This window comes from Tachyglossus aculeatus, chromosome 4 (assembly GCF_015852505.1).
Source record: "Tachyglossus aculeatus isolate mTacAcu1 chromosome 4, mTacAcu1.pri, whole genome shotgun sequence".
NCBI lineage: Eukaryota > Metazoa > Chordata > Mammalia > Monotremata > Tachyglossidae > Tachyglossus > Tachyglossus aculeatus.
In genome coordinates, this window is record NC_052069.1 from 80,273,752 (window position 1) to 80,298,433 (window position 24,682).

General features: G+C 42.5%; 1 protein-coding gene across 1 annotated transcript in view; it reads right to left on the minus strand.

Annotated features, from left to right (window-relative positions):
* Positions 1 to 10,104: 10,104 nt before the first annotated feature.
* The window catches only part of DCAF13 (DDB1 and CUL4 associated factor 13), a 32,827-nt gene continuing 18,249 nt past the window's right edge, over positions 10,105 to 24,682 (minus strand). Inside the window, exons 8-11 of the mRNA XM_038745594.1 lie at positions 23,233 to 23,397; positions 15,203 to 15,338; positions 11,393 to 11,556; positions 10,105 to 10,503 (exon numbers count right to left, since the gene is read on the minus strand). Of these exons, the coding sequence (XP_038601522.1) occupies positions 10,416 to 10,503; positions 11,393 to 11,556; positions 15,203 to 15,338; positions 23,233 to 23,397 (553 nt within the window). The 3' untranslated portion in view covers positions 10,105 to 10,415. The remainder of the gene's footprint in view (positions 10,504 to 11,392; positions 11,557 to 15,202; positions 15,339 to 23,232; positions 23,398 to 24,682) is intronic.

Here is a 24,682-nt window from a genome sequence, read left to right on the forward strand (position 1 = left end):
CCGGAGTTCCGAGTTTTGGTTCTTTTTTCTAAGTAATTTGTTTTGCCTTCATCCCAATGAAATAAAAAAAATTGATGTAACAGCTATCTAAACATCTTGTATCGGTATTAAGTATTCATGTAACAGATTAGAAAACAGTGTAACCGCTAAACATGTGACATACTATCTTTTGAAGCAAGCAGTTGTATTTTGATTAGTGTGTCAGGATTTCCCTAAATAAAGTAGAAAGAAAATGGAGGCCAGTTTTTTTAAAGAAAAAAATCAATAAATTCTTTTGCTCAAGGAAGCTTGGTTTTTCTAATTGTATTTCTAGATTTTTTTTTACAGCATCCCTTTTAATTGAACAGGAAAGATATTAAAAACTATTCCTATAGTGACAGTACATTGCAAAGGTCCCGAAGAAATCCTAAAAAGAGTGGGGTAAGCGTAACGTGAAATTGTAAATGTAGCCTATGAAAGTGTGTATTTTTGGGTATGTTTGTGACCGTCATCTAGATTTTGAAGATCATGCGATGAACGCTGGTATTTTATCGGTGTCCACGAGAGTGGCTGACTAGACCGGTGGTGGACTAACAGCCCCTTTCTCGTCGTGATTTTTTCGTGTGCTATTGGTTAAGCGCTTACTATCTGCCAGGCACTGTACTGAACGCTGGGGTGGGCACAAAATAGTCACGTTGGTCAGAGTCCTTGTTCCACATGGGGCTCACAGTCATAACCCCCATTTTACAGATGAGGTAACTGAGGCCCACAGAAGTGACTTGCCCTCGGTCACACAGCAGACAAGTGGCAGAGCCGGGAATGGCCGCCCCTTGCTTCACAGTCTCATTCCCGCTCCTCCCCGTCCCCATCCCCCCGGCCTTACCTCCTTCCCCTCCCCACAGCACCTGTATATATGTATATATGTTTGTACTGATTTATTACTCTATTTTATTTGTACATATTTATTCTATTTATTTTATTTTGTTAATATGTTTTGTTTTGTTGTCTGTCTCCCCCTTCTAGACTGTGAGCCCGCTGTTGCATAGGGACCGTCTCTATATGTTGCCAACTTGTACTTCCCAAGCGCTTAGTACAGTGCTCTGCACACAGTAAGCGCTCAATACGATTGAATGAATGAATTCTCATTTTACAGATGAGGTAACTGAGGCCCAGAGAAGTTAAGTGACTTCCCCAAGGTCACACAGCTGACAAGTGGCGGAGCCGGGATTAGAACCCACAACCTCTGACTTCCCAAGCCCGTGTGCTCTCGCCACTGAGCCACGCTGCTTCTCAACCTTGGAGGGTGGGGCCAGCACAAGACTGTCAGCTCATTATGGGAAGGCAATGTAAGTCTAGATTGTACAGGTAATCTGATTCTTGAGTAGGGACATAATAAAAAGTAATGAATGATTTATTAACAATTTTTAGATGAACATATAAAATCTAATAGCTGCCTAAATTGATAATGAATTTACTGTTTTAGGAAACCTTTGCATGAAATCTTATCGTTTTGTGTTGCTGGGTGAAGAAGACTGTGAGCTCATTGAGGGCAGGAAATGTGTCCGCTTGTTGTTTTATTGTACTCTCTCAAGAGCTTAGTACAGTGCTTTGCCCACAAACGGCCTACATTTTTTCAGCTCCGTGGAAAATGTCTTTAGTTTCTGGGGAAATCGAGACGAAAGATTAATCATTGCATCGGCTGTAGATTGATTTTTAAGGTTATTTCTACTCTAAAGCTTCATTATTAACCATTGTGCATTTGATGTTCTGGAAGGAACATCTGTAATGGAAGGTATTTCCATTACACTGATGATCGTAGGCAAAACTTGTACTTCCCAAGCGCTTAGTACAGTGCTCTGCACACAGTAAGCGCTCAATAAATACAATTGAATGAATGAATGACTGAATGTGTTGGCTTCTTGTTATACTGTACTCTCCCAAGGGTTTAGTACAGTGGTCTGTGCACAGTAAGCACTCAGTAAAAACGACTGAATGAATAAATCAATGAACGAATGAACGTGCAAATTCCCCAAATTCTACCATTGCTATTTGTGATCCAAGCACTTGTCATATCCTGCCTTACCTACTGCATCAGCCTTCTTCTGACCCCTCCTGCCTTTCCTCTCTTTTTTATGGTATTTATTAAGCACTTATTATGCGTCAAACACTGTTCTAAGCACTGGGGTAGATAAAAAAAAATCAGGTCCATCACAGTCCCTATGCCACAAGGGGCTCACAGTCTTAGTAGAAGGCAGAAAAGGCATTGCAGTTGAGGAAACCGGGGCACGGAGAAGTGAAGTAATAATAATGATGGCATTTGTTAAGCGCTTACTATGTGCGAGGCACTGTTCTAAGCGCTGGGGGGGGGGATACAAGGTGATCAGGTTGTCCCACGTGGAGCTCACGATCTTAATCCCCATTTTACAGATGAGGTAACTGAGGCATAGAGAAGTGAAGTGACTTGCCCAAAGTCACACAGCAGACAAGTGACAGAGCTGGGATTAGAACCCATGACCTCCGACTCCCAAGCGCGGGCTCTTTCCACTGAGCCAACACTGCTTCTCAGGAGTGACTTGCAGGTAAATAATGGTGGAGCCAGGATCAGAACCCTGGTCCTCTGCTCCTAGGCCCACTCTCTATCCACTAAGCCAGGCTGCTTCCTTTGTCCAGCCTATGTTTTAGTCCACTGCCTGGATCATTTTTTGGGAAAACTCATTAGGAGCACATCTCCCCACTCCTCAAAAACCTCCAATGGTTGCCAATCAACCTCTGTATCAAGCTGAATCTCCTCACCCTGGGCTTTAATGCCCTCATTCAGCAACTTCTCCTACCTCTCCTCATCTCTCTTTACAGCCCAGACCGCATACTTCGCTCCTCTAACACCAACCTACATACTGTGCTCAATCTTGTCTCTCCATCAACTCTTTGCTCATGTCCTCCTTCGTGCCTCCAATTCCCACCCACTTTTTTTTTTTTTTTAAAAAAGGTATTCGTTAAGTTTTGTTTTGTCGTCTGTCTCCCCCTTCTAGACTGTGAGCCCGTTGCTGGGTAGGGACCATCTCTATATGTTGCCGATGTGTACTTCCCAAGTGCTTACTACAGTGCTCTACCCACTTTAAGAGCTCAATAAATACGACTGAATGAAAATCACTACGTGCTAGATATTGTACTAAGCACTAGACTTGATATCCCCCAGACCAGAACTTTCTCCATCTTCAAACCCTTACTAAAATCAGATCTCCTCCAGGAATTCTGCCCTGATAGACCTCTAATTTCCTCACTCTATTTGCCCTTCTGCTTTTCTCCTTCCATTCATACTTCCTAGATAATAATAATAATAATTATAGCGTTTGTTAAGCGCTTACTATATGCCAGGCACTGTTCTAAATGCCGGGGTGGATACAAGCAAATTGGGTTGGACACAGTCCCTGCCCCCAGTGGGGCTCACAATCTCAATCCCTACTTTACAGATGGGGTAACTGAGGCACAGAGAAGTCAAGTGATTTGACTTGACTTTTAGACTGTGAGCTCACTGTTGGGTAGGGACTGTCTGTATATGTTGCCAACTTGTACTTCCCAAGCGCTTAGTACAGTGCTCTGCACACAGTAAGCGCTCAATAAATACGATTGATTGATTGATTGATTTGCCCAAGGTCACACAGCAGACAAGTGGCAGAGCCGGGATTGGAAATCATGATCTTCTCACTCGCAGACCCGTGCTCTCTCCACACCATGCTGCTTCTAATATGCTTGTTTGTGTGTAGGTCTGTTTGTGTTTGTACATATCTTGACACTCTATTGCTTTCTCCAGCTGTATTTTATTTTATCGTCTGTCTCCCCCACTATACTGTAAGCATCTCGCGGGGCAGGGACTGTGTCTGCAGTTGTATTGTACAGTGCTCTGCACACAGCACCCAATAAATATGAGATTGATTTGTAGTCACAAATATGTGGGCCCCTGAAGGTTTCCCACCTATGTGGTGGCTGAAAAGCTGGAATGTGGTGGATGGAAAAGACAATTTTCAAGTCCCACCCCCATCAAAAGCCCAGCCCAGGAAGCAGAGCACGGGCTTGGGGGTCAAAAGTTGTGGGTTCTAATCTAGGCCCCTCCACTTACCAGATGTATAACTTTGGGCAAGTCATCTAACTTCTCTGTGCCTCAGTTACCTCATGTGTAAAACGGAGATTAAGACCGTGAGCCCCCCGTGGGACATCCTGATCACCTTGTAACCTCCCCAGCACTTACAACAGTGCTTGGCACATAGTAAGCGCTTAATAAATGCCATTTATTATTATTATTCTGAAGAGGATCCTGCACAATTTGAACCAATGGTCCACTAAAATGATCCTACTGGTTGGTTATTGGTGACCCGAGAAGGTCAGGGGGAGGGGGCAGTAGGGGAGGTAGCAACTTAAATTTAAATGTAACTCTCAAATAAATTATCTAAGATATGATTTACCTGAGAAATGAAACGCATCACAAGCCTTTGTAAATAACCTTGCACCTTTATTTATGAGATTTGCACATTTTTTGTGAAAGTAAGGTACATTTCCCGAATGTGTCAAAATGTCGCTAGCATTCCAAAAGAAGCTGAAAATCAGTCCTTTATTTAGAAAACAAACTGAGATGTTTATTTTCGCTTGTTTCTTTGGCTGTGGTGGAGGGGGAGGGAAGGTTACCTGTGGCTGAGGTACAGCCAATGCCCCTGACAGGTAGGAGATAAAAGTGATTGCTCTCCACCCAAGAGCCTGGAGGTTTCCACCAGGAGGAACTGAATCGGAGCTTCCCTGTGATGTCCAAACTGCAGAGACGCCTATCATCATCATCAATCGTATTTATTGAGCGCTTACTGTGTGCAGAGCACTGTACTAAGCGCTTGGGAAGTACAAATTGGCAACATATAGAGACGGTCCCTACCCAACAGTGGGCTCACAGCCTATCCGTTAAGGCTAGCTGAGCTGCGTACTAGCCCTGGGTTGTAGCGGAGCAACTTGGCCTAGTGGAAAGAGCATGGGCCTGGGAGCTGGGGGATCTTTGGGACTTTGGGCAAGTCACTTAACTTCTCTGTGCCTCAGTCCACTCATCTGTAAAATGGGGATTAAGACTGTGAGCCCCCTGTGGGACCTGATCTCCTTGTAACCTCCCCAGCGCTTAGAACAGTGCTTTGCACATAGTAAGCGCTTAATAAATGCCATTATTATTATTATTATTATTATTATTATTATTATCTGGGCTCTACTCCTGGCTTCACAGGCAAGTCACTTTTCTGGGCCTGTGGGGACTCAGCCTGCTCTCCTTCCTACTTAGGTTGCGACCCCTATGCGGGACACGGACTGATCTAGATACAAGATAATCAGGCTGGACACAGTCCCTGGCCCATGGGGTTCACAATCAATCAATCAATCAATCGTATTTATTGAGCGCTTACTGTGTGCAGAGCACTGTACTAAGCGCTTGGGAAGCATAAGTTGGCAACATATAGAGACAGTCCCTACACAACAGTGGGCTCAAAGATGAGGTAACTGAGATACAGAGAAGTGAAAAGGCTTGCCCAAACTCACACAGCGGGCAAGTAGTGGAGCTGGGATCAGAACCCAGGTCCTTCTGATTCCCAGGCCCATGCTCTATCAATAGAGAAGCAGCGTGGTGTAGTGGGTAGAGCATGGGGCTGGGAGCCAGGTCCATGGGTTTTAATCCTGGCGCCATCACTTATCAGCTGTGTAACCCTGGGCAAGTCACTTTACTTCTCTGTGCCTCAGTTACCTCATCAGCACACAGTAATCGCTCAATAAACACGACTGATTGACTGAAACCCCACCTCACAAATCCCAACTCCTACCCAATCAAACCACTGTAACCTTTCGGTCCAGATAAGTAGAGGCATTCTTTACCCCTTTCCATGCCTTCCCAGACTGAGCCCCCCTTTTCCCCTCCTCCTCCCCATCCACCCCACCCTACCTCCTTCCCCTCCCCACAGCACAGCAATGTTTGTACAGATTTATTACTCTATTTATTTTACTTGTACCTATTTGCTATTCCATTTATTTTGTTAATGATGTGCATCTAGCTTTACTTCTATTTATTCTGCAGACTTGACACCTGCCCACGTTTTGTTTTGTTGTCTGTCTCCCCCTCTTCTAGACTGTGAGCCCGTTGGGTAGGGACTGTCTCTATATTGCCGACTTATACTTCCCAAGCGCTTAGTACAGTGCTCTGCACACAGTAATCGCTCAATAAATACGACTGAATGAATAAGGACATCCTAGAGACAAACACAAAGTTCTAGTCCCCTAAGACTAAAGGGATTCCTTCACTTGCGGTGCCTAATGCCGGCCACTTTGGATAGATGTCCTTTGGCTAGTTTAGACATGACAGGACCCACAGCTGGCTCTGAGAAGACGAAGAACACAGCCAAATCAGTCGTTTGCAAAAATAACCAGCAACTAGATTTGCAACATTCTTGTCCGGTGGTTGGTCTATAATAATAATAATAATGATGGCATTTATTAAGCACTTACTATATGCAAAGCGTTGGGGAGGTTACAAGGTGATCAGGTTGTCCCATGGGGGGGCTTAGTCTTAATCCCCATTTTCCAGATGAGGTAACTGAGGCACAGAGAAGTGACTTGCCCAAAGTCACACAGCAGACAATTGGCGGAGCAGGGACTTGAACCCATGATCTCTAACTCCAAAGCCCGGGCTCTTTCCACCGAGCCACGCTGCTTCTCTTCTTCTCTATAAGAACTTCTCAATGGGCATGAACTACAGTTCTCCTTAGGGGCAGGGATCTTATCTACCAACAATATTGTATCGTATTTTCCCAGTTTATTGAGCACTGATTCATTGATTTTGATCACCCATGTTTTTCTGGTAGCTTGGGATTAGAGGTATTACTATAATACAAGGCATTTAGTCTTCCAAGAAGTCCATTTTCCATATCCACATCCTGGAGATGAAAGGCATTCTAAAAAGCTCTCAACTCCTTCCAGGACATGCTCATTTTGTCCATTGTCATGTTCTGGGTACTGAACAATACTAGTAAACCGAGGTCCCCGAGCTCTTGGAATTTACAAAGAGAAGTAGTAAAGATGGTCAAGCACTGAAACATATTACTGAAAGAGAAGGAAGGCTATACAGAACTTGACATCTTAATATGAGGCATATGCATCTGTCTTGGGAGAGCCTCGATTGCAGGCAAGGATCGGAGAAGTGACCTTTTCAGATAGGTCATAGTCTAATATGATATTTTGTATTAGTACATGAAGTGATCTTATTTTGTAGAGGGCAAAATAAAGCAGAAGAAAAAATTCTTAGTTTCTCAAGAAAATGCACTTGAAGCATTTACTCTGTTAAATGTCACGGTCAAGCAAATTAAATATTGAGAAGCACAATATATTGTTGCTCGGTATTGTGGAAGAGAATTAAATGGAACTTCAGTACAACATCGCAAATTCAGACTGAAGGGAGGGAAGTTCCACGCTGAAGTATTAAATGTATTTAAGAACAGCAGTGTTCTCCACAAGTAGGAGGCACCAGGTTCAAAACATAGGGTGGGCGCTGTCTCTGTCTTCCCCCATCCCCTCTATCATCATCAATCGTACTTATTGAGCGCTTACTGTGTGCAGAGCACTGTACTAAGCACTTAATCGTATTTATTGAGCACTTACTGTGTGCAGAGCACTGTACTAAGTGCTTGGGAAGTACAAGTTGGCAACACATACAGACAGTCCCTACCCAACAGTGGGCTCACAGTCTAGAAGTCTATCACGGAGAAGCAGCGTGGCTCAATGGAAAGAACATGGGCTTGGGAGTCAGAGGTCATAGGTTCAAATCCCGGCTCCGCCAACTGTCAGCTGTGTGACTTTGGGTAAGTCACTTCACTTCCCTGTGCCTCAGTTCCCTCATCTGTAAAATGGGAATGAAGACTGTGAGCCCCCCCATGGGACAACCGGATCACCTTGTATCGTCCCCAGTGCTTAGAACAGTGCTTTGCACATAGTAAGCGCTGCTGGAACCACAGCCAGGTATATCCTATGTTGGAGTAAGGTGAGTAAAACACACATCGCGTAAGACCACAGGAAGATGAGTTATTTTGCGGTGTCCCCTTGGCATGGAATATTTGTCTCACTCCCTCGAACCATTAAGCGTAGTGATTTGGAGAGAAGTTGTTCCTTATTCAACTCAAAGTCATGAAGTAGGTAACTACCCTTGTTAATAGGTATCGATAAATCCCTTTAATACTGAAAAGGGTATGAGAGTGGCTCACCTCTGTGTTCTTCAGAAATATGGGGCCTCTGCAGCTGAGCAATATGTTTCCCTCTATGGATGCTAGTAGGACCAGAAATTACAAACTTCAAAAACTCTCTGCTCGACAGATCCTCTTGTCCCCAAGGATCTCTCAGCTAGGTAGAATGATTTCTCTTCAGCTTCTTTATCATGCCCAACATTTACAAGGCACCTAAATGGGCCATACAGAGTTAAAGATTCCTTTCTTACTAAAGAGGAGCAAATTAAAAGGCTCTCCACCTCAGGGCTTGGCTGCAGGTGGAGAAGAAACTGGGTTCCATTCCTGATCCTAGGTGAGATTTATCTAGACTCCACCAGTGGACTGAAAATTGATCCCAGGCAACTTGTTATACCTCGACTAGACTACGATGCAGTGGGTAGGCAAAGAATAATAATTATGGTATTTGTTAAGCGCTTACTATGTGCCAAGCACTGTTCTAAGCCCTGGGTGGATACAAGGTAATCAGGTTGTCCCATGTGGGGCTCACAGTCTTAGTCCTCATTTTACAGATGAGGTAATTGAGGCACAGAGGAGTTGTGTCTTGCCCAAGGTCACACAGCAGTCAAGTGGCAGAGCTGGGATTAGAACCCACATCCTCTGATTCCCACACCCGCACTCTTTCCACTAAGTCCTGCTGCTTCTCAGTGACAAATGGGAGACTGTTTCTCCAAACTCATGCTAAATTCAAAATGACTGTGATTCAACACCTGAGCCCAACCTTTCGCCTCTTGGTTGCTATCCAGAGAAGGCAAATTTTGTTCTAAAGGTAGTATTTGCTCTACCCTGTAGCCAACCTGGGTGACGCTGAAAGTAATAATAATAATGAGGTTTTGATGATTCAACTATTCAACTAACATATCCCAAATGTACAACATGTTGGTCTGGGAAGCAGCGTGGCCTAATGGAAAGAGCACAGCCAAGGAGCTAGGTTCTAATCCTGGCTCTGCCACTTGCCTGCTGTGTGACCTTGGGCAAGTTAGAAACTTCTCAGTGCCTCAGTATCCTAACATTTGAAATGGGGGGGTGCAATACCTGTTTTCCTTCCTATTTACACTATGAGCCCCAAGGGGGACAGGAGCTGTGCCTGACCTGGTTATCTTGTATGCACCCCAGCAGTTAGTACAGTGCTTGGCACAAGGTAAGCGCTTGAATTCATTTATTCATCCATTCAATTGCATTTATTAAGCGCTTACTATATGCTGAGCACTCTACTAAGGCTTGGGAGGGTACAATATAACAATAAATAGTGACATTCCCCGCCCACAAAGAGCTCACTGTCTAGAGGGTGGGGAGACAGACATTCATACAAATAAATAAAATCACAGATATGCACGTAACTGCTGTGGGGCTGGGACAGGGAGAAGAGCAAAGGGAGCAAGTCAGGACGACACTTCAGGGAGTGGGAGGTGAGGAAAAGTGGGGCTTAGTCTGGGAAGGCCTCTTGGAGAAAATGTGCCTTCAGTAAGGCTTTATTTTACTTGTACATATCTATTCTATTTATTTTATTTTGTTAATATGTTTTGTTTTGTTCTCTGTCTCCCCCTTCTAGACTGTAAGCCCGCTGTTGGGTAGGGACCGCCTCTGTGTGTTGCCAACTTGTACTTCCCAAGCGCTTAGTACAGTGCTCTGCACACAGTAAGCGCTCAATAAATACGATTGATTGATTGATTGATTTGAAGCAGGGGGAGAGTCATTGTCTTGTCCGATTTGAGGAGGGAGGGCATTCTAGGCCAGAGGCCTAGGGTCGGCGGTGAGACAGGTGAGAATACTATTATTATTTTTGAAGGAAGTCATCGGAATTCTTTCTCCACTACCAAAACATGAGCTGCCACAGAGGTAGAGATGGTTTTCTTTAAATTCAAACTTTATCATCCACGTCAACAAAGAGATATGAATATATCTGGGGAAAATTCAGTAGTTTGTTGTTTCTAACCAGGAAATTACTTGATTTGCAAAACTGTATTACACAGTATTTAAATGGGCTATTTTTAAGAGACTCTGACTAATGAACACCACAATGTTAAAATGCAAAGATGATCAAAAAAATGTGAGGGCTCCACTGTACATGAAGTCAAGATTACTAATCTGTTATCTTTAGATTATGTCCATTAAAGAAAACCAATATTTACAGGAGACAGCAGTGGAATGTTATTTCACTACAGCCACAATATGCTTCTCCTTCTCCGACACAATCGGCATAGATTCCGGTTTGCTATGTTGACGTTCATTCTTTTCCCTAGAAACAAAAAGATATACAAAATGTAAGTGAGATCTGAGAAGCCACGAGATGAAACACCTCTCATTGCCAGTCACATTTCTTTAAGTGTTCTAAGGTGCGTGCTCGAATGAAGTAGCCAACACTTGAATTTGTTACTTATTTTCTCAACAATCCATTAGGTTTCTAAGGTGAATAACCCCCCCTATTAAAAACAGTTTAATTCCAGGAAACGAAGTGTCGAAAACATTTTAACAAAAAAGGCAGTGACGTAGGTTACCCATCTGGGTTGGGTAGCTGGAGATAGGTTATGTCGGATGAACAAGGATTACTTTTGATGTTGATAGCATTCCAAAGGCAAGGATTGTCCCCAGAGAACATTCCCCTTTATGTCCCCCACTGACTACTCTTGGGAACTTCGAGCCAATGGTCCCTCGGGTACTTTTACTTGAAGACAAAAAGGCACAATGCCCCTCCAACACAGACTTTTTAAACACTGCATTTCATTTGCAGAGGTGAGCAAATCCATTCAAAGGTCAGAAAATTCAGGCAGAGCAATGTCCTCGGTGATATAGCATTGGCTTTAAATTGATTTGCCTCTTCAAGTCCTGATCTGCAGGCATTCTTTCCAGGAAGAACAAAGGTGGTTTTTCCTCCCCCTACAAAGGTCATTACTAATTCTGACCATGGATCAATCATTACAGGAGTCACTTCAGGCAAGAAGATCTGACCTTTTCTACCCTTTCAGAATGACGCCATTCTCCACCGACTCATCTGTGTCATGAAGCAGATCATGCTTCCTCGAAATATGGCCTGGTGCACTGCTACTACACAGATAGTCTCCTGCCTGAACTTTCTAATTGAGAAGGGAAGGGAGGCCAGGCTGAGGAGCCAACACCCGCAGACATACTTCCGTTGACGAGATGCTTTCATGGTGTGATGCTGCCGGATTTGGCTGTAGATGTTCTTCGGGAGATGACGATGGCGAGCTATACGTCTTATCTGAGGATGGTGTTGGAATTTCTCCTTCAGCTTTTCGTTATAACGTAACGCAGCTTTTTCTCGCAGTGCAAGCTGAAGAAATACATTTTGGCATTAACAGCCGATCAGATAGAAAGACGGCAAACTTTTGTGGTTATGGCCCTTGTTACTTAATTCCTAATTACTCCAGAATCAATCAATCGTATTTATTGAGCGCTTACCGTGTGCAGAGCACTGTACTAACCGCTTGGGAAGTACAAGTTGGCAACATATAGAGACGGTCCCTACCCAACGGTGGGCTCACAGTCTAGAGGATATAAACACCAAAAAAACCCCCAAATTTATAGAATAATGCTAAAAGTGGCTCAACTGTTTCACAGTTTAACTTCATTGTAGCTAAAGTGATTGGTCATTAAACTTAATAATAATAATGATGGTGGCATTTGTTAAGCACTTACTATGTGCAAAGCACTGTTCTAAGCGCTAGGGGGGATACAAAGTGATCAGGTTGTCCCATGTGGGGCTCACGGTCTTAACCCCCATTTTACAGACGCGGTAACTGAGGCACAGAGAAGTGATTTGCCCAAGGTCACACAGCAGACATGTGGCGGAGTCAGGATTAGAACCCATGACCTCTGACTCCTAAGCCTGGGCTCTTTCCACTGAGCCATGCTGGACAGAAGCCACTTCCTCTGCAACCAGGACAGGTGGGTTCGTGGGGCATGGGGGGCAGGGCGGGCCTTCCTGGGGCTGGAAAAGGGACGGCTCTGGGCATCCACAGGGAGGACAGGGTGCAGAGCACTGTACTGAATGCTTGAGAGGACAATAATAACAATAATAATAATAATGATGGCATTTATTAAGCGCTTACTATGTGTAAAGCACTGTTCTAAGTGCTGGGGAGGATACAAGATTATCACGTTGTCCAACGTGGGGCTCACAGTCTTACTTCCCGTTTTACAGATGAGGTAACTGAGGCACAGAGAAGTCAAGCGACTTGCCCAAGGTCACACAGCTGACAAGCGGCGGAGCCGGGATTAGAACCCATGACCTCTGACTCCCAAGCCCGGGCTCTTTCCACTGAGCCACGATGCTTCTCAGTAGAGTTGGTGGGCACCATCCCTACCTGTCCATGTCTGCCACTGCACTCATTATAAACTGAGTTCCCCTAAAATTCCACTGTAAGTCTGGCACCAGTGGCTAAATAATAATAATAATAATGATGGCATTTGTTAAGTGCTTCCTTTGTGCCAGGCACTGTACTAAGCGCTGGGGTGGACACAAGCAAATCAGGTTGGACACAGTCCCTGTCCCACGGGGGGCTCACAGTCTCCAATTCCCATTTTACGGATGAGGTAACTTGAGGCACACAAGTGAAGTGACTTGCCCAAGGTCACATAGCAGACAAGTGGCAGAGCCGGGATTAGAACCCATGACCTTCCGAATCCCAGGGACGGGCTCAATCCACTTCTCCATGCTGCTTCTCTAAAGAAAACTAAAGAAGGCATCTAGCTGAAAAGTTGATAGGGAAAGCTAAAATGATTGCTTGGGGAAAAGGAAGTCCCCTCAAAGACCAAATATTTGACAGGGGGAGAGTCACACAAAAGGACTTTGTGACATAAGGCACTTTCATCAAAGGACTTTGGATTTTGGCACATTACAAGTGGCTGCAACAAATGAAAAGTGCAAATCAATAATCTTCGCCAGTCTCCTACAGGACCCTCTATACAAGACTTTGTCTCATGAAGCATTCCTTAAAGTATTGAAACAAGTGGAAAAAAATCAATATTGTCCTTGGAATACTCCCATTTTCACTGCTGTACTTTGAAATACTACAGGTGGCCATAGATCATGAGACTATGTAGGGTAACAATATTTAATTTGAACTACTTTTTTAAAAAAAACAAACCTCATTCATTCTAGATCCTATGATTTAATTCTGTGTTAAGAATACAAATGCGATATTAAACAGATCTTCAGTGCCTGCCTCAGCCACTCCATTTTAGGGTGTTATCATATCCCTTTGTTCTTTTCCATTTCTCTACCCACCATTTAATCCAGCAAATGTTTCACGAGTCAGTCAAGATTTATACCAATAATAATACATTTATAATAAATGTGGTACATTTACAATTGACACCTCAGTTAAGCACGCTTAAATAATAAATCTGCTTCATTTGTAGCAGGTGTTTCCATGCTCAAAAAGCCTGAACACCAGATTTTTGAAATCGGTTTGAAGGACCTTGCAACTATCTGAAGTGTTAATGCTGTCTGCTTTAAGAAGAGTTCTTGGGAATGGGGTTGACTAAAAATACACTGAAACCTGAAAATAATTTTTCTTCCAACTTCAAATTCAAAATATAACTTTTGCCATTGAGTGGAAATTTTCAGAAAGCTTCATGTCAGTTGAATGATACATCACATTCATCTTCAGATCCAAGGTTGTGGGATGGGGACTGTGCCTGATGCAATTATGTTCTATCTACCCCAGTCCTTTGACCCTTCTTGAAATCTTCAACGTCTCCCTTCTTCAGCCCGTACTCTATGCTGATGCCCAAATTATCTTTCTGATTTTTGCTCGGCACATATCTCCCCTCTCTTCAAAACCCCGCTATGGTTCTCCATTTCCTTCTACTTCAAGTAAAAATTGCTCGCTGCTGATTTTAAGGTTCTCCTTATCGGCTCCTCCCACATCTTTCTCCACTGCTCACACTCTTAGCTCCCTTAAATATTGTCCTTACAGGCTGGAACTCCTTTTCCCACCATATCTGCCGGACCTCAGCCTTATTAACCACCTCCAAAGTCCTCTTAAAACTCCCTACCTCCAATAAATCTTCCCTATCAACTTTTCAGCTGCCTGCTGCATGTATGAATTTATATCCATTATGAGAGAAAAAGAGGGGGAGAGTGCATATTATCTATGATATTTCTATCTGTCTCCTCCATTACTATGGAAGCTGTGAGTAGGCAGAGTATGTCTTGTGCTTCTGTTTGATCTACCCAATTCTTAATATAGTGCACTTGTTCTCCCTAAACACTCAATAAATACCATTACTACTATTTAGAACAGTGCTTAGAATAAAGTGCTTTGTTATTATTCAGTTATCAATATTAGGAGTGAGGAAAGGCGGCATAGATTGCTTACTGACTCTTGGAAGATACTTATTTGACTCATAAAAAGAAAAGAAACATAAAATGCTCTGACCAATTACTGATCTTTTAGACTGGGAGCCCACTGTTGGGTAGGGACTGTCTCTATCTGTTGCCAACTTGTACTTCCCAAGCGCTTAGTACAGTGCTCTGCACACAGTAAGCGCTCAATAAATACGATTGATTGATTGATTGATCATCTAAATGGAAGTACTAAGGGAGTCCAATAAATTATAATGGCTAAAAGTAGTGATACAAGAACAAGACATTCGAAAGTCTGCTAAGCAAAAATCAAACTGACAAGCACTGGAGTCCAATAAATTGTAGTGGCTAAAAGCAGCGATACAAGAACAAGACATTCGAAAGTCTGCTAAGCAAAAATCAAACTGACAAGCAGTGTTTCATACAACACAACAATCATAAATACAATCACGCCGAAATTTTAAAGAAACCCAGAATAGCCAAAACTGCATTAATAAGCTCAGCTATTAGGTTTGATGGACATGGTTTTTCTCCGATTAGTATGGAAATGCATTATAAAAGAAATAGGTCTCTCAGGCCAACTATCAAACATAAAGGAGCCTCTTACCACACCCAGCTTTTCAGAAGGTTTGGCTTTCCACAGACGGATGTTCATTTCATCAGATCCACAGAGAATATATTTGTTGTCAGATGTCCACTTGACACAGATGACGTGCTGCATTCGTTTGGTGTGGTACACTTCCCTAAAAAATAGTAACATAATCAAAATCATATCAACTACTCTTTCCAAATCATTCTTTTTCTAACACTAAATCATCATCATCATCAATTGTATTTATTGAGCGCTTACTATGTGCACAGCACTGTACTAAGCGCTTGGGAAGTACAAATTGGCAACATATAGAGACAGTCCCTACCCAACAGTGGCCTCACAGTCTAAAAGGGGGAGACAGAGAACAAACCCAAACATACTAACAAAATAAAATAAATAGAATAGATACGTACAAGTAAAATAAATAAATAGAGTAATAAATATGTACAAACATATATGCATATATACAGGTGCTGTGGGGAAGGGAAGGAGGTAAGATGGGGGGGATGGAGAGGGGGATGAGGGGATGGAGAGGGGGACGAGAGAAATCCTGAGAGAATGGAACAATTATTAAAGAAAGTAATAATAACTGGTATTTGTTAAGCACTTTTGTGCCAAGTGCTAGGGTACAGTCACTTTAATCAGTTCAGACACAGTCCCTGTCCCACATGGAATTCAGTCGAAGGGGGAGGGAGACCAGACAGTTAATCTCCATTTCACAGATGATGAAATCATCATCATCATCATCAATCGTATTTATTGAGCGCTTACTATGTGCAGAGCACTGTACTAAGCGCTTGGGAAGTACAAATTGGCAACATATAGAGACAGTCCCTACCCAACAGTGGGCTCACAGTCTAAAAGGGGGTGACAGAGAACAAAACCAAGCATACTAACAAAATAAAATAAATAGATATGTACAAGTAAAATAAATAAATAAATATCCAAGACAGCAATTGTACCCTGGCAGGAGATGGAATATGTGATTATTTTCCATGCCTAATTTTTATGATGCAGAAAAACAGAAGATTGCATACATCAAGAACTTTGATCCTTAAAAATTGCAGGCGGAGAAGCTAAGTGACTTGCCCAAAGTCACACAGCAGACAAGTGGTGGAGTCTAAATTGATAATCCAGTTCAACTGACTCCCAATCCTGTCCTCTTTCCACTCTGCCTCCGGTCTCTCCTCACTCCAGGCCAAGCTTCACTGCTTCCCGGATCACTTTTCTACAAAAAGTTCAGGCCATGCTTCCCCTCTTCTCAAGAACCTCCAATAGTTGCTCATCCACCTCCACATCAAACATAAACTCCTTAAAGCACTCTTTCACTTTGCTCCCTCCTACCTTCTTGGTAGTCTCCTACAACACACCCCACACACTTCGCTACTCTAATAATAATCTTCTCACTGTGCCTCCATCTCATCTATCTTGCCATTGACCTCTCGCCCATGTCCTGCCTCTGGCCTGGAACGCCCTCCCTCTTCATAGTTGACTCTCCCCACTTTCAAAGCTTTATTGAAGGCACATCTCCTCCACGAGTCCTTCCCTGACTAAGCCCCCATCTCCTTTTCTCCCACTACCTTCAGTGCGGCTCTGATTTGCTCTTTCTATTCATCTCCCCATCCCCCCAACCCCACAGCATTTATGTACCTATCCACTATTTACATTCTCTATTTTCCCTTCTAGACTGTAAGCTGGTTGTGGGCAGGGACTGTGTCTGTTATACTGTACTCATCCAAGCGCTTACTACAGTGCTCTCTGCACACCGTGCTCCATAAAATGAAGTACTCCATTATACATTCTGATGAAAATTTAACATAATAAATCATGCTTAGAAATGATTAAAGGTTCTAAATGCAGTTCTGTGTCTTGTTGTAGGGCCTTGTTTTAGTGATAGTGAGTGCCCACGGGGAATGTTCAGCCGCTCAATCATTCAGTGATATCTAATGGCCGCTTCATTCATTCGATCCCATTTATTTGGCACTTACTGTGTGCAGAGCACTGTACTGAGGGCCTGGGAGAGCACAGTAGAACAAGAAACAAACAGACCCATTCCCTGTACATCTGGCTTTAATTCTATTTGTTCTGACGACTTTAACGCCTGCCTCCATGTTTTGTTTTGTTGTCTGTCTCCCCCTTCTAGACTGTGAGCCTGATTTTGGGTAGAGACCGTCTTTATATGTTGCCAACTCGTACTTCCCAAGCGCTTAGTACAGTGCTCTGCACACAGTAAGCGCTCAATAAATACGACTGGATGAATGAATGAAACTAGATGAATAATATGGGAACAATGAGGGATGAGCCACTTGTTTTAAAAAAACCCAACAAAACCTCAAATGACCTATCAAATCTTTTTACAGCAATACACTAACATTCACTGTTCCTCTTAAAGTGCTTATTTTGGTGCCAGGGTTAAAACTTAGATATTAGGACTTTGGCTTTGAATTTCTAAATTAGAGGAAATCACGGTGTGCAGCTTGACTCTGAAGTGCTTCTCATCTTCACGTTCTATTGACTATTTTTGGCTCCCAGGTCACAAAAATTTAGCTACACTGAGGTGATCTGAAAACAATAGAAGATGATTGTGGAAAGAGGCTGAGGGCCTCCAGGCAGTGTGGTGAGATGATATACTGAATTCTTAAAGAAAATGTTAGAGAACTTGTAAATGGTAGTGAAACATTAATTAAAATTCACCAGACATTAAATTGAAAAGTGCTGTAAAATGCATCAATTCTATGGTGTTTCCGGTGACAATGTGTGGATCTGAAAGCTGGCCAGTGAAAAATCAAGATAGAAAGAGCATCGATTCTTTTGAAATGTGGTGTTGGAGAAGGGTTTTGCAAATACCATGGACTGCCTGAAAAACAAACAAATGGATTTTGGAGCAAATTAAGCCAAAGTGGTTTTTGGACAGCCAAATGACTGGACTTAGATTAGCATATTTTGGACACCTAATGAGAACTAATTCTCTAGAGAAGACACTAATGCTAGGAAAAGTCCAGGGAAAGCGTGGCAGAGACAGACCGGCAGCGAGACGGATAGAGACCATAACAATAACAGAAGAACTGTAAGAAAGGTTATAGATTATGGTAGAAGACAGCATGTTCTGGGAAAAAAATATATCCATAAAGTCACTATGAATCAAAAACAACTTGACGGCACTTGATAATAATAAATAATAAAATGCATCAAGGCAAAAGTACAAATGGCCTCCGGAGTGAGAATTGATAAAAATTTGAATAAACAAGTTCAAATATGAGCAATCACAATGCTCTGCACACAGTAAGCGCTCACTAAATACAACTGACTGGCACAATATATAACGGGACAGAAACGTACTGAAAGAAACCCAGGGGCTGACAGCTAATTTGTAACCATATCCTAATTTAACCTGGTCAGACCACTTAAGTAGCATTGTTTGCTTATGTGAATGGGGCCAGTTCCAGGCTCAACATGTTTAACAGTGTCTTTCCACCATGTACACCTACTCCAAGATCTTTTGGAAAACCACAGAAGCTTTTACTTTGCAAATGAACTCTGAGAGCCATGTTTCCTTTAAATAACATTCGGGTTTTTATGGAAAGGCACTGTTAAAGGTATAGAGAGCGAGCTGAGATGATTCTATCATAGATCAGTCTGTACGATGAGTTTCCCTTGAGGGTTGGGATGGTCTTTTACCGCTACTGAATTCTCCCAGGACAGTGCGTTGCACCCATAGGGACTCAAGAAATTCCCCTGATTGACCGGATCTAATACCACCAGAAGACCTATGGCTGTCCAGGTGCATTGGGTCCACTAGTGATTTGAGATACTCTGTTTTTTCCAATTTGTTCCAAAGTCCCCAGTTCAAGTCAGAGACCCTGGCGTCCTTATCCCTGGCTGCCATCAGGTTTAAAATAAATGCCAGGAAACTACATTAGCTTTGTATCCAGTATAAAACACACTTGGTACTAGTGCAGGTTTTGCTCTTGCATCAGGAATAATAAAGATTGTTATATATTCTATTTTATTATATATTTTAATATTATATATTATTATAATAATCATTATGATTAGGAATCAGTTCATTAATCAGAATTCCTATAAACAATAGATTTCAATCATTACATTGTGGGCAGGGAATATGTTTGATGTTATAATATACTCTCCCGAGCACTTAGTATAGTGCTTTGCACACAGTAAGCGCTCAATAGATACAATAATTCTTACATCCTTGAATCTCTGGTTGTTTGTGTGGGTGCCCTGCCCACATGCTAGATTTAAAATCTTACCAACAGAAAGAGCAGAAACACTCACTTTACATCAGGGATAATAATTTATATGTAATAAGCTCTGAATCTTCATAATCAAAAACAAAGTAACTGTTTTAGGTGAAGGACAGTGACCCAGTTATCTGCTTGGTAAACAATGAATGAACTCTAAATTGGAAGCTGTTCTTAAATATATTGATTCAAATGTAGTATTTAAGCGCTCTCACTCACAATTTACGTCAAAGGCTGAACAAGAAAATACACAAAGTATTTCTTGACGGTCATTTCAAAGACTATATGAATGCGGTCTTTTTTGAAAAAAATATTTGTCAACTGCAACCCCAGGCTCACCATGTTTTGTTTTGTTGTTTGTCACCCCCTTCTAGACTGTGAGCCCGTTGCTGGGTATGGACCATCTCTATATGTTGCCAACTTGTACTTCCCAAGCGCTTAGTACAGTGCTCTGCACACAGTAAGCGCTCAATAAATACAATTGAATGAATGAATGAATGGAACATATGTTCATCAACAGGGAAAAAAAACCAAGAAAAATCATTTCTATAGGAGCACTCCAGCTGCTAACCAGGATTGGGGTTCTTTTATTTCCATCTACGGTCCAGGGGCCCTAGCCTGACATGATTATCTCCTAAAACACTCATTTATGTCAAGAACGGAAAAGATATACTGTAGATGGACAGCAAGAAATTAAGGTGACCTGATTCAGAAGAATCAACTACCACCTGTTTTATGACTGTGCTAACACTCCCCTCTTCTTACCTTCTTTTTCCCTCCACAGATTTTAAGCAAGCCCACACACCAATCGTATTTATTGAGTGCTTACCGCGTGCTAAGCACTGAATGAAGCACTTGACACATCTGCCAAACTTTTATTTCCTCGCACAGCACAAACACTTTTATACCCTGTGTGTGGGTTGTGGGGTGGGAGGGGGAAGAAGGAGGAGATGATGGGGGCATAGTCCCCACTTTATTAATTTTACTTATATAGGGCATCAACAGATGCTTCCACTGTCACCAGCACTGTATCTTATAACAAGGAAAAACTCCATACACTGAACGTACTCAGCATCATATTGAGCAAAAAGCTATTTCTATTTATGCTACTCCCTTAAAGTGTTGTACCTGGAGAGTTTCCAGTACTCTACCAGTCTTGACTACAGGAGGAAGAGTCAAGCAGAGACCCAACCATTCCATTCCTAGCTTGGGCAATGGCTAGCAAGTGGCAGGCAATCTGCTACTGGGCAGCAGCAGCACGGGAGAGAGTCGAGGCCAGAGACTCAAGTTCACTGTGCGGAAGGAGGCAACGGTAAACCCTTTCCGTATTTTGACCAAGAAAACTGTGTGGATACACTACTGGAACGATTACAGATGGAGAGATGTGTCCATGGCAACATTATGAGTCGGAGACAACTCAACAGCATAAGACAAGATTTATGATACAGTTGCCAATGAACCTGTCAAACTAACACATTTTGTTTTGCGTTACTGCTGGAAAAGTAGCTGTAACTGAAATACTTCCGTTTGGGGCATTAACTTCATAAGACAGGTTGAGATGAAACATGTCAATCAAAGAGCATTTGTTGTGGGTAGGGAATGTGTCTACCAACTCTGTTGCATGGTACTCTCCCAAGCATTTAGTAATGTGCTCTGCCCACACTAAATACTCAAACATAACTGTATTACCGAAAATTATTTTTTCAGTGTGCTTGTCTACAAACTACGTGTGTGAACTGAAAATGCTACATTGACTTACAAGTCTTGGATCCAGGGAAACAGCCTTCTGTAGGTAAATATTAACTCAACTTTTTGCCCAAGATTGGCCAATTCATTCATTCATTCACTCAATCGCATTTATTGAGCGCTTACTGTGTGCAGAGCACTGTACTAAGCGCTTGGGAAGAACAAGTTGGCAACATATAGAGACTTTCCTCAGTTGTAAAATGAGAGACAAAATAGCAGTTCTTTGTCCCTCTTAGGTTGTCGGGGACTGGGTCTTACATTCATTCATTCAATCATGTTTATTGAGCGCTTACTGTGTGCAGAGCACTGGATTAAGCGCTTAGGAAGTACAAGTCGGCAACATCTAGAGATGGTCCCTACCCAACAACGGGCTCACAGTCTAGAAGGGGGAGACAGACAACAAAATAAAACATGTGGACAGGTGTCAAGTCACCAGAATTAATAAAAATAAAGCTAGATGCACATCATTAACAAAATAAATAGAATAGTAAATATGTACAAGTAAAATAAATAGAGTAATAAATCTGTACAAATATATTTACAAGTGCTGTGGGGGGGGAAAGGAGGTAGGGCAGGGGGGATGGGGAGGAGCAGGGGAAAAAGGGGGCTCAGTCTGGGAAGGTCTCCTGGAGGAGGTGTGCTCTCAGTAGGGCTTTGAAGGGAGGAAAACAGCTAGCTTGGCGGATGTGCAGAGGGACGGCATTCCAGGCCAGGAGGAGGACGTGGGCTGGGGGTTGATGGTGGGACAGGCGAGAATGAGGTACAGTGAGGAGGTTAGCAGCAGAGGAGTGGAGGGTGCGGGCTGGGCTGGAGAAGGAGAGAAGGGAGGTGAGGTAGAAGGGGGCGAGGGGATGGACAGCCTTGAAGCCCAGGGTGAGGAGTTTTTGCTTGATGCGTAGGTTGACTGGCAGCCACTGGAGATTTTCGAGGAGGGGAGTAACATGCCCAGAGCGTTTCTGCCAATACAATTGCTACTATGAAAGTAAAAAAGTACAGCTTGGTCTACACTATAGGAACAAATTTAATGTCTGTCCAGTGAGAAAAAGAGAGAATTTTCTGGATGATAAACTTGATTGTCTGTCTTGGATTCCTGATTTTTTTTAAACATCCAAATCTAAGAATCACTGCTTCCTACCCCCATTATACACTTCAGAAGTTAAATATAACCACTAAATCAGGAGTTTGTCAAATCTCCTTTCCTGAAAAAGTTAAAGAAAACAACAGGCAGCCATCTTTCATTTGCTTGGAGGCAGGAGACTGGACGAGTAAATGTCCTGAGGTCCCTTCCTGCTCTGATTCTATTTTGTATCAGTTTTCCAGGCCAGTGTGTCCCAGTGGTTAAAGCACAGATCCGGGAGTCAGAGGACCTGGGTTCTAATTCCAGCTCTGGCACTTCTCTGCCGTGTGACCTTGGACAAATCATTTCTCTGTGCCTCAGTTTCCTCAACTGCAAAATGTTGACTCAACACTTGTCATCCCTCCTAATTAGACTGTGAATTCCATGTGACAGGGATGGTCTCCGACCTGATTACCTTGTATCTACCCCAGAGCTTAGAACAGTGCTTTACACTAATAAACATGTAACAAATAAAAGGTAGGGCTGAATTTATTAACCAATGTTTGAATAAACAGAATGGAAGAAAGGGCTTAATATGAACACTTTGAGCTGATCTTTTCTGTATGACAAATAGTTCCACAAAATATTTTATTAACCCATGTTTGAATAAACAGAATGGAAGAAGGGGCTTAATATGAACACAAAGCCAATCGTTTCTGTATGACGAATACTTCCACAAAATATTTCAGTTATGTCCTCCTGTATGAAATGTGAAAAACCTGGAGTTGTCCTCGGTATTAACAGTACGTAAAACAAACATTAAGAATAATAGAGATGCCAGGGCAGCAATGAATCAAAAATATTTTACAGCTTATTACAGATCATTTGAGTCACTCAATACTCAGGTTATCCAATTAAAGGAGAGGAAAAAAAAAACCCCTAAATTCATCACTGACTGAAAAACACTTGTAGTCACTTACCTGCTATGACCTTTTTCTATAGGAAAGATGCGAATGGATTTATCAAAGCTGGCGGACACAAACTCTTTCCCAGTGGGAGAGTAATCCACATCAAGAACTGCAGACACGTGATCCATGTGCACTTTTACAGGCTTGGAAAGGACACGCATGTCGAAAGTATACAAGCTGTAAGAGATTTAGATCAATTTAAAAAAAAATACATAAAAATTCCGCAAAACCAAACAGCCTGCCCAATTGCTAAAAGTTAGGTTGTTTAACTTTTAAAAGTTAACTTTTAACTTTTAGCTAGACTACTGGGAGACAACATCTCATTCCCTCTAGACTGTGAGCTTGTTGTGGGCAGGGACGGTCTCTCTTTATTGTTGTATTGTATTTCCCAAGTGCTTAGTACAGTGCTCCACACACCGTAACCGCACAATAAAAACAACTGAATGAATGAACTCCATCAATAGCACTGATTGAGCGTCTACTTTAGAGTACAAATGTGAGAAAGAGCATAAGATATGCACTTAAGTGTCATAGGCATTATGATAACAAGTGATCTAAGTGTTGTGGAGAAGCTGAAGTGAAAGTTAAGGAATATAACTGGGAGGATGCTAAAGATTACATAGGGAAGGACTTCTGGAGAAGGTGACGTCAAAGAAAGGTTTTAAAGGTGGAGAGAACTGAAGCAGCGTGGCTCAGTGGAAAGAGCCCGGGCTTGGGAGTCAGAGGTCATGGGTTCTAATCCCAGCTCCACCACTTGTCAGCTGTGTGATTTTGGGCAAGTCACAACTTCTCTGAGCCTCGGTTACCTCAACTGTAAAATGGGGATTAAGACTGTGAGCCCCACGTGGGACAACCTGATCACCTTGTATCTCCCCAGCGCTTAGAACAGTGCTTTGCATATAGTAAATGCTTAACAAATGCTATAATAATTATTATTATATGAATGGGGAGGGAGTTCCAAGCAGTGGGGAGACTTTGAGGGGGAGATAAGAAAAAAGCAGAGTGAACAGATTCATTTAAAAGGAAGGAAGATTGAGAGCTGGGTGGAGTGGAAGAAGAGAGTGGATAAGTAGGACGAAGACAGCTGACTGAATGCCTTAAAAAGAATGATTAGGAGTTTCTGCTTGATATGGAGAAGAACTGACAAGCACTGGAGTTTTTGAGGAGTGGGAAGATCATCATCATCATCATCATCATCAATCGTATTTATTGAGCGCTTACTATGTGCAGAGCACTGTACTAAGTGCTTGGGAAGTACAAATTGGCAATATATAGAGACAGTCCCTACCCAACAGTGGGCTCACAGTCTAAAAGGGGAGCTGGGTGGAGAGGAAGAAGAGAGTAGATAAGTAGGAGGAAAACAGCTGACTGAATGTGCAATATATTTTATTAAGGATCAAAGAAGCAGGGTTAAATATGGACCCTTCTAGACTGTGAGCCCACTGTTGGGTAGGGACCATCT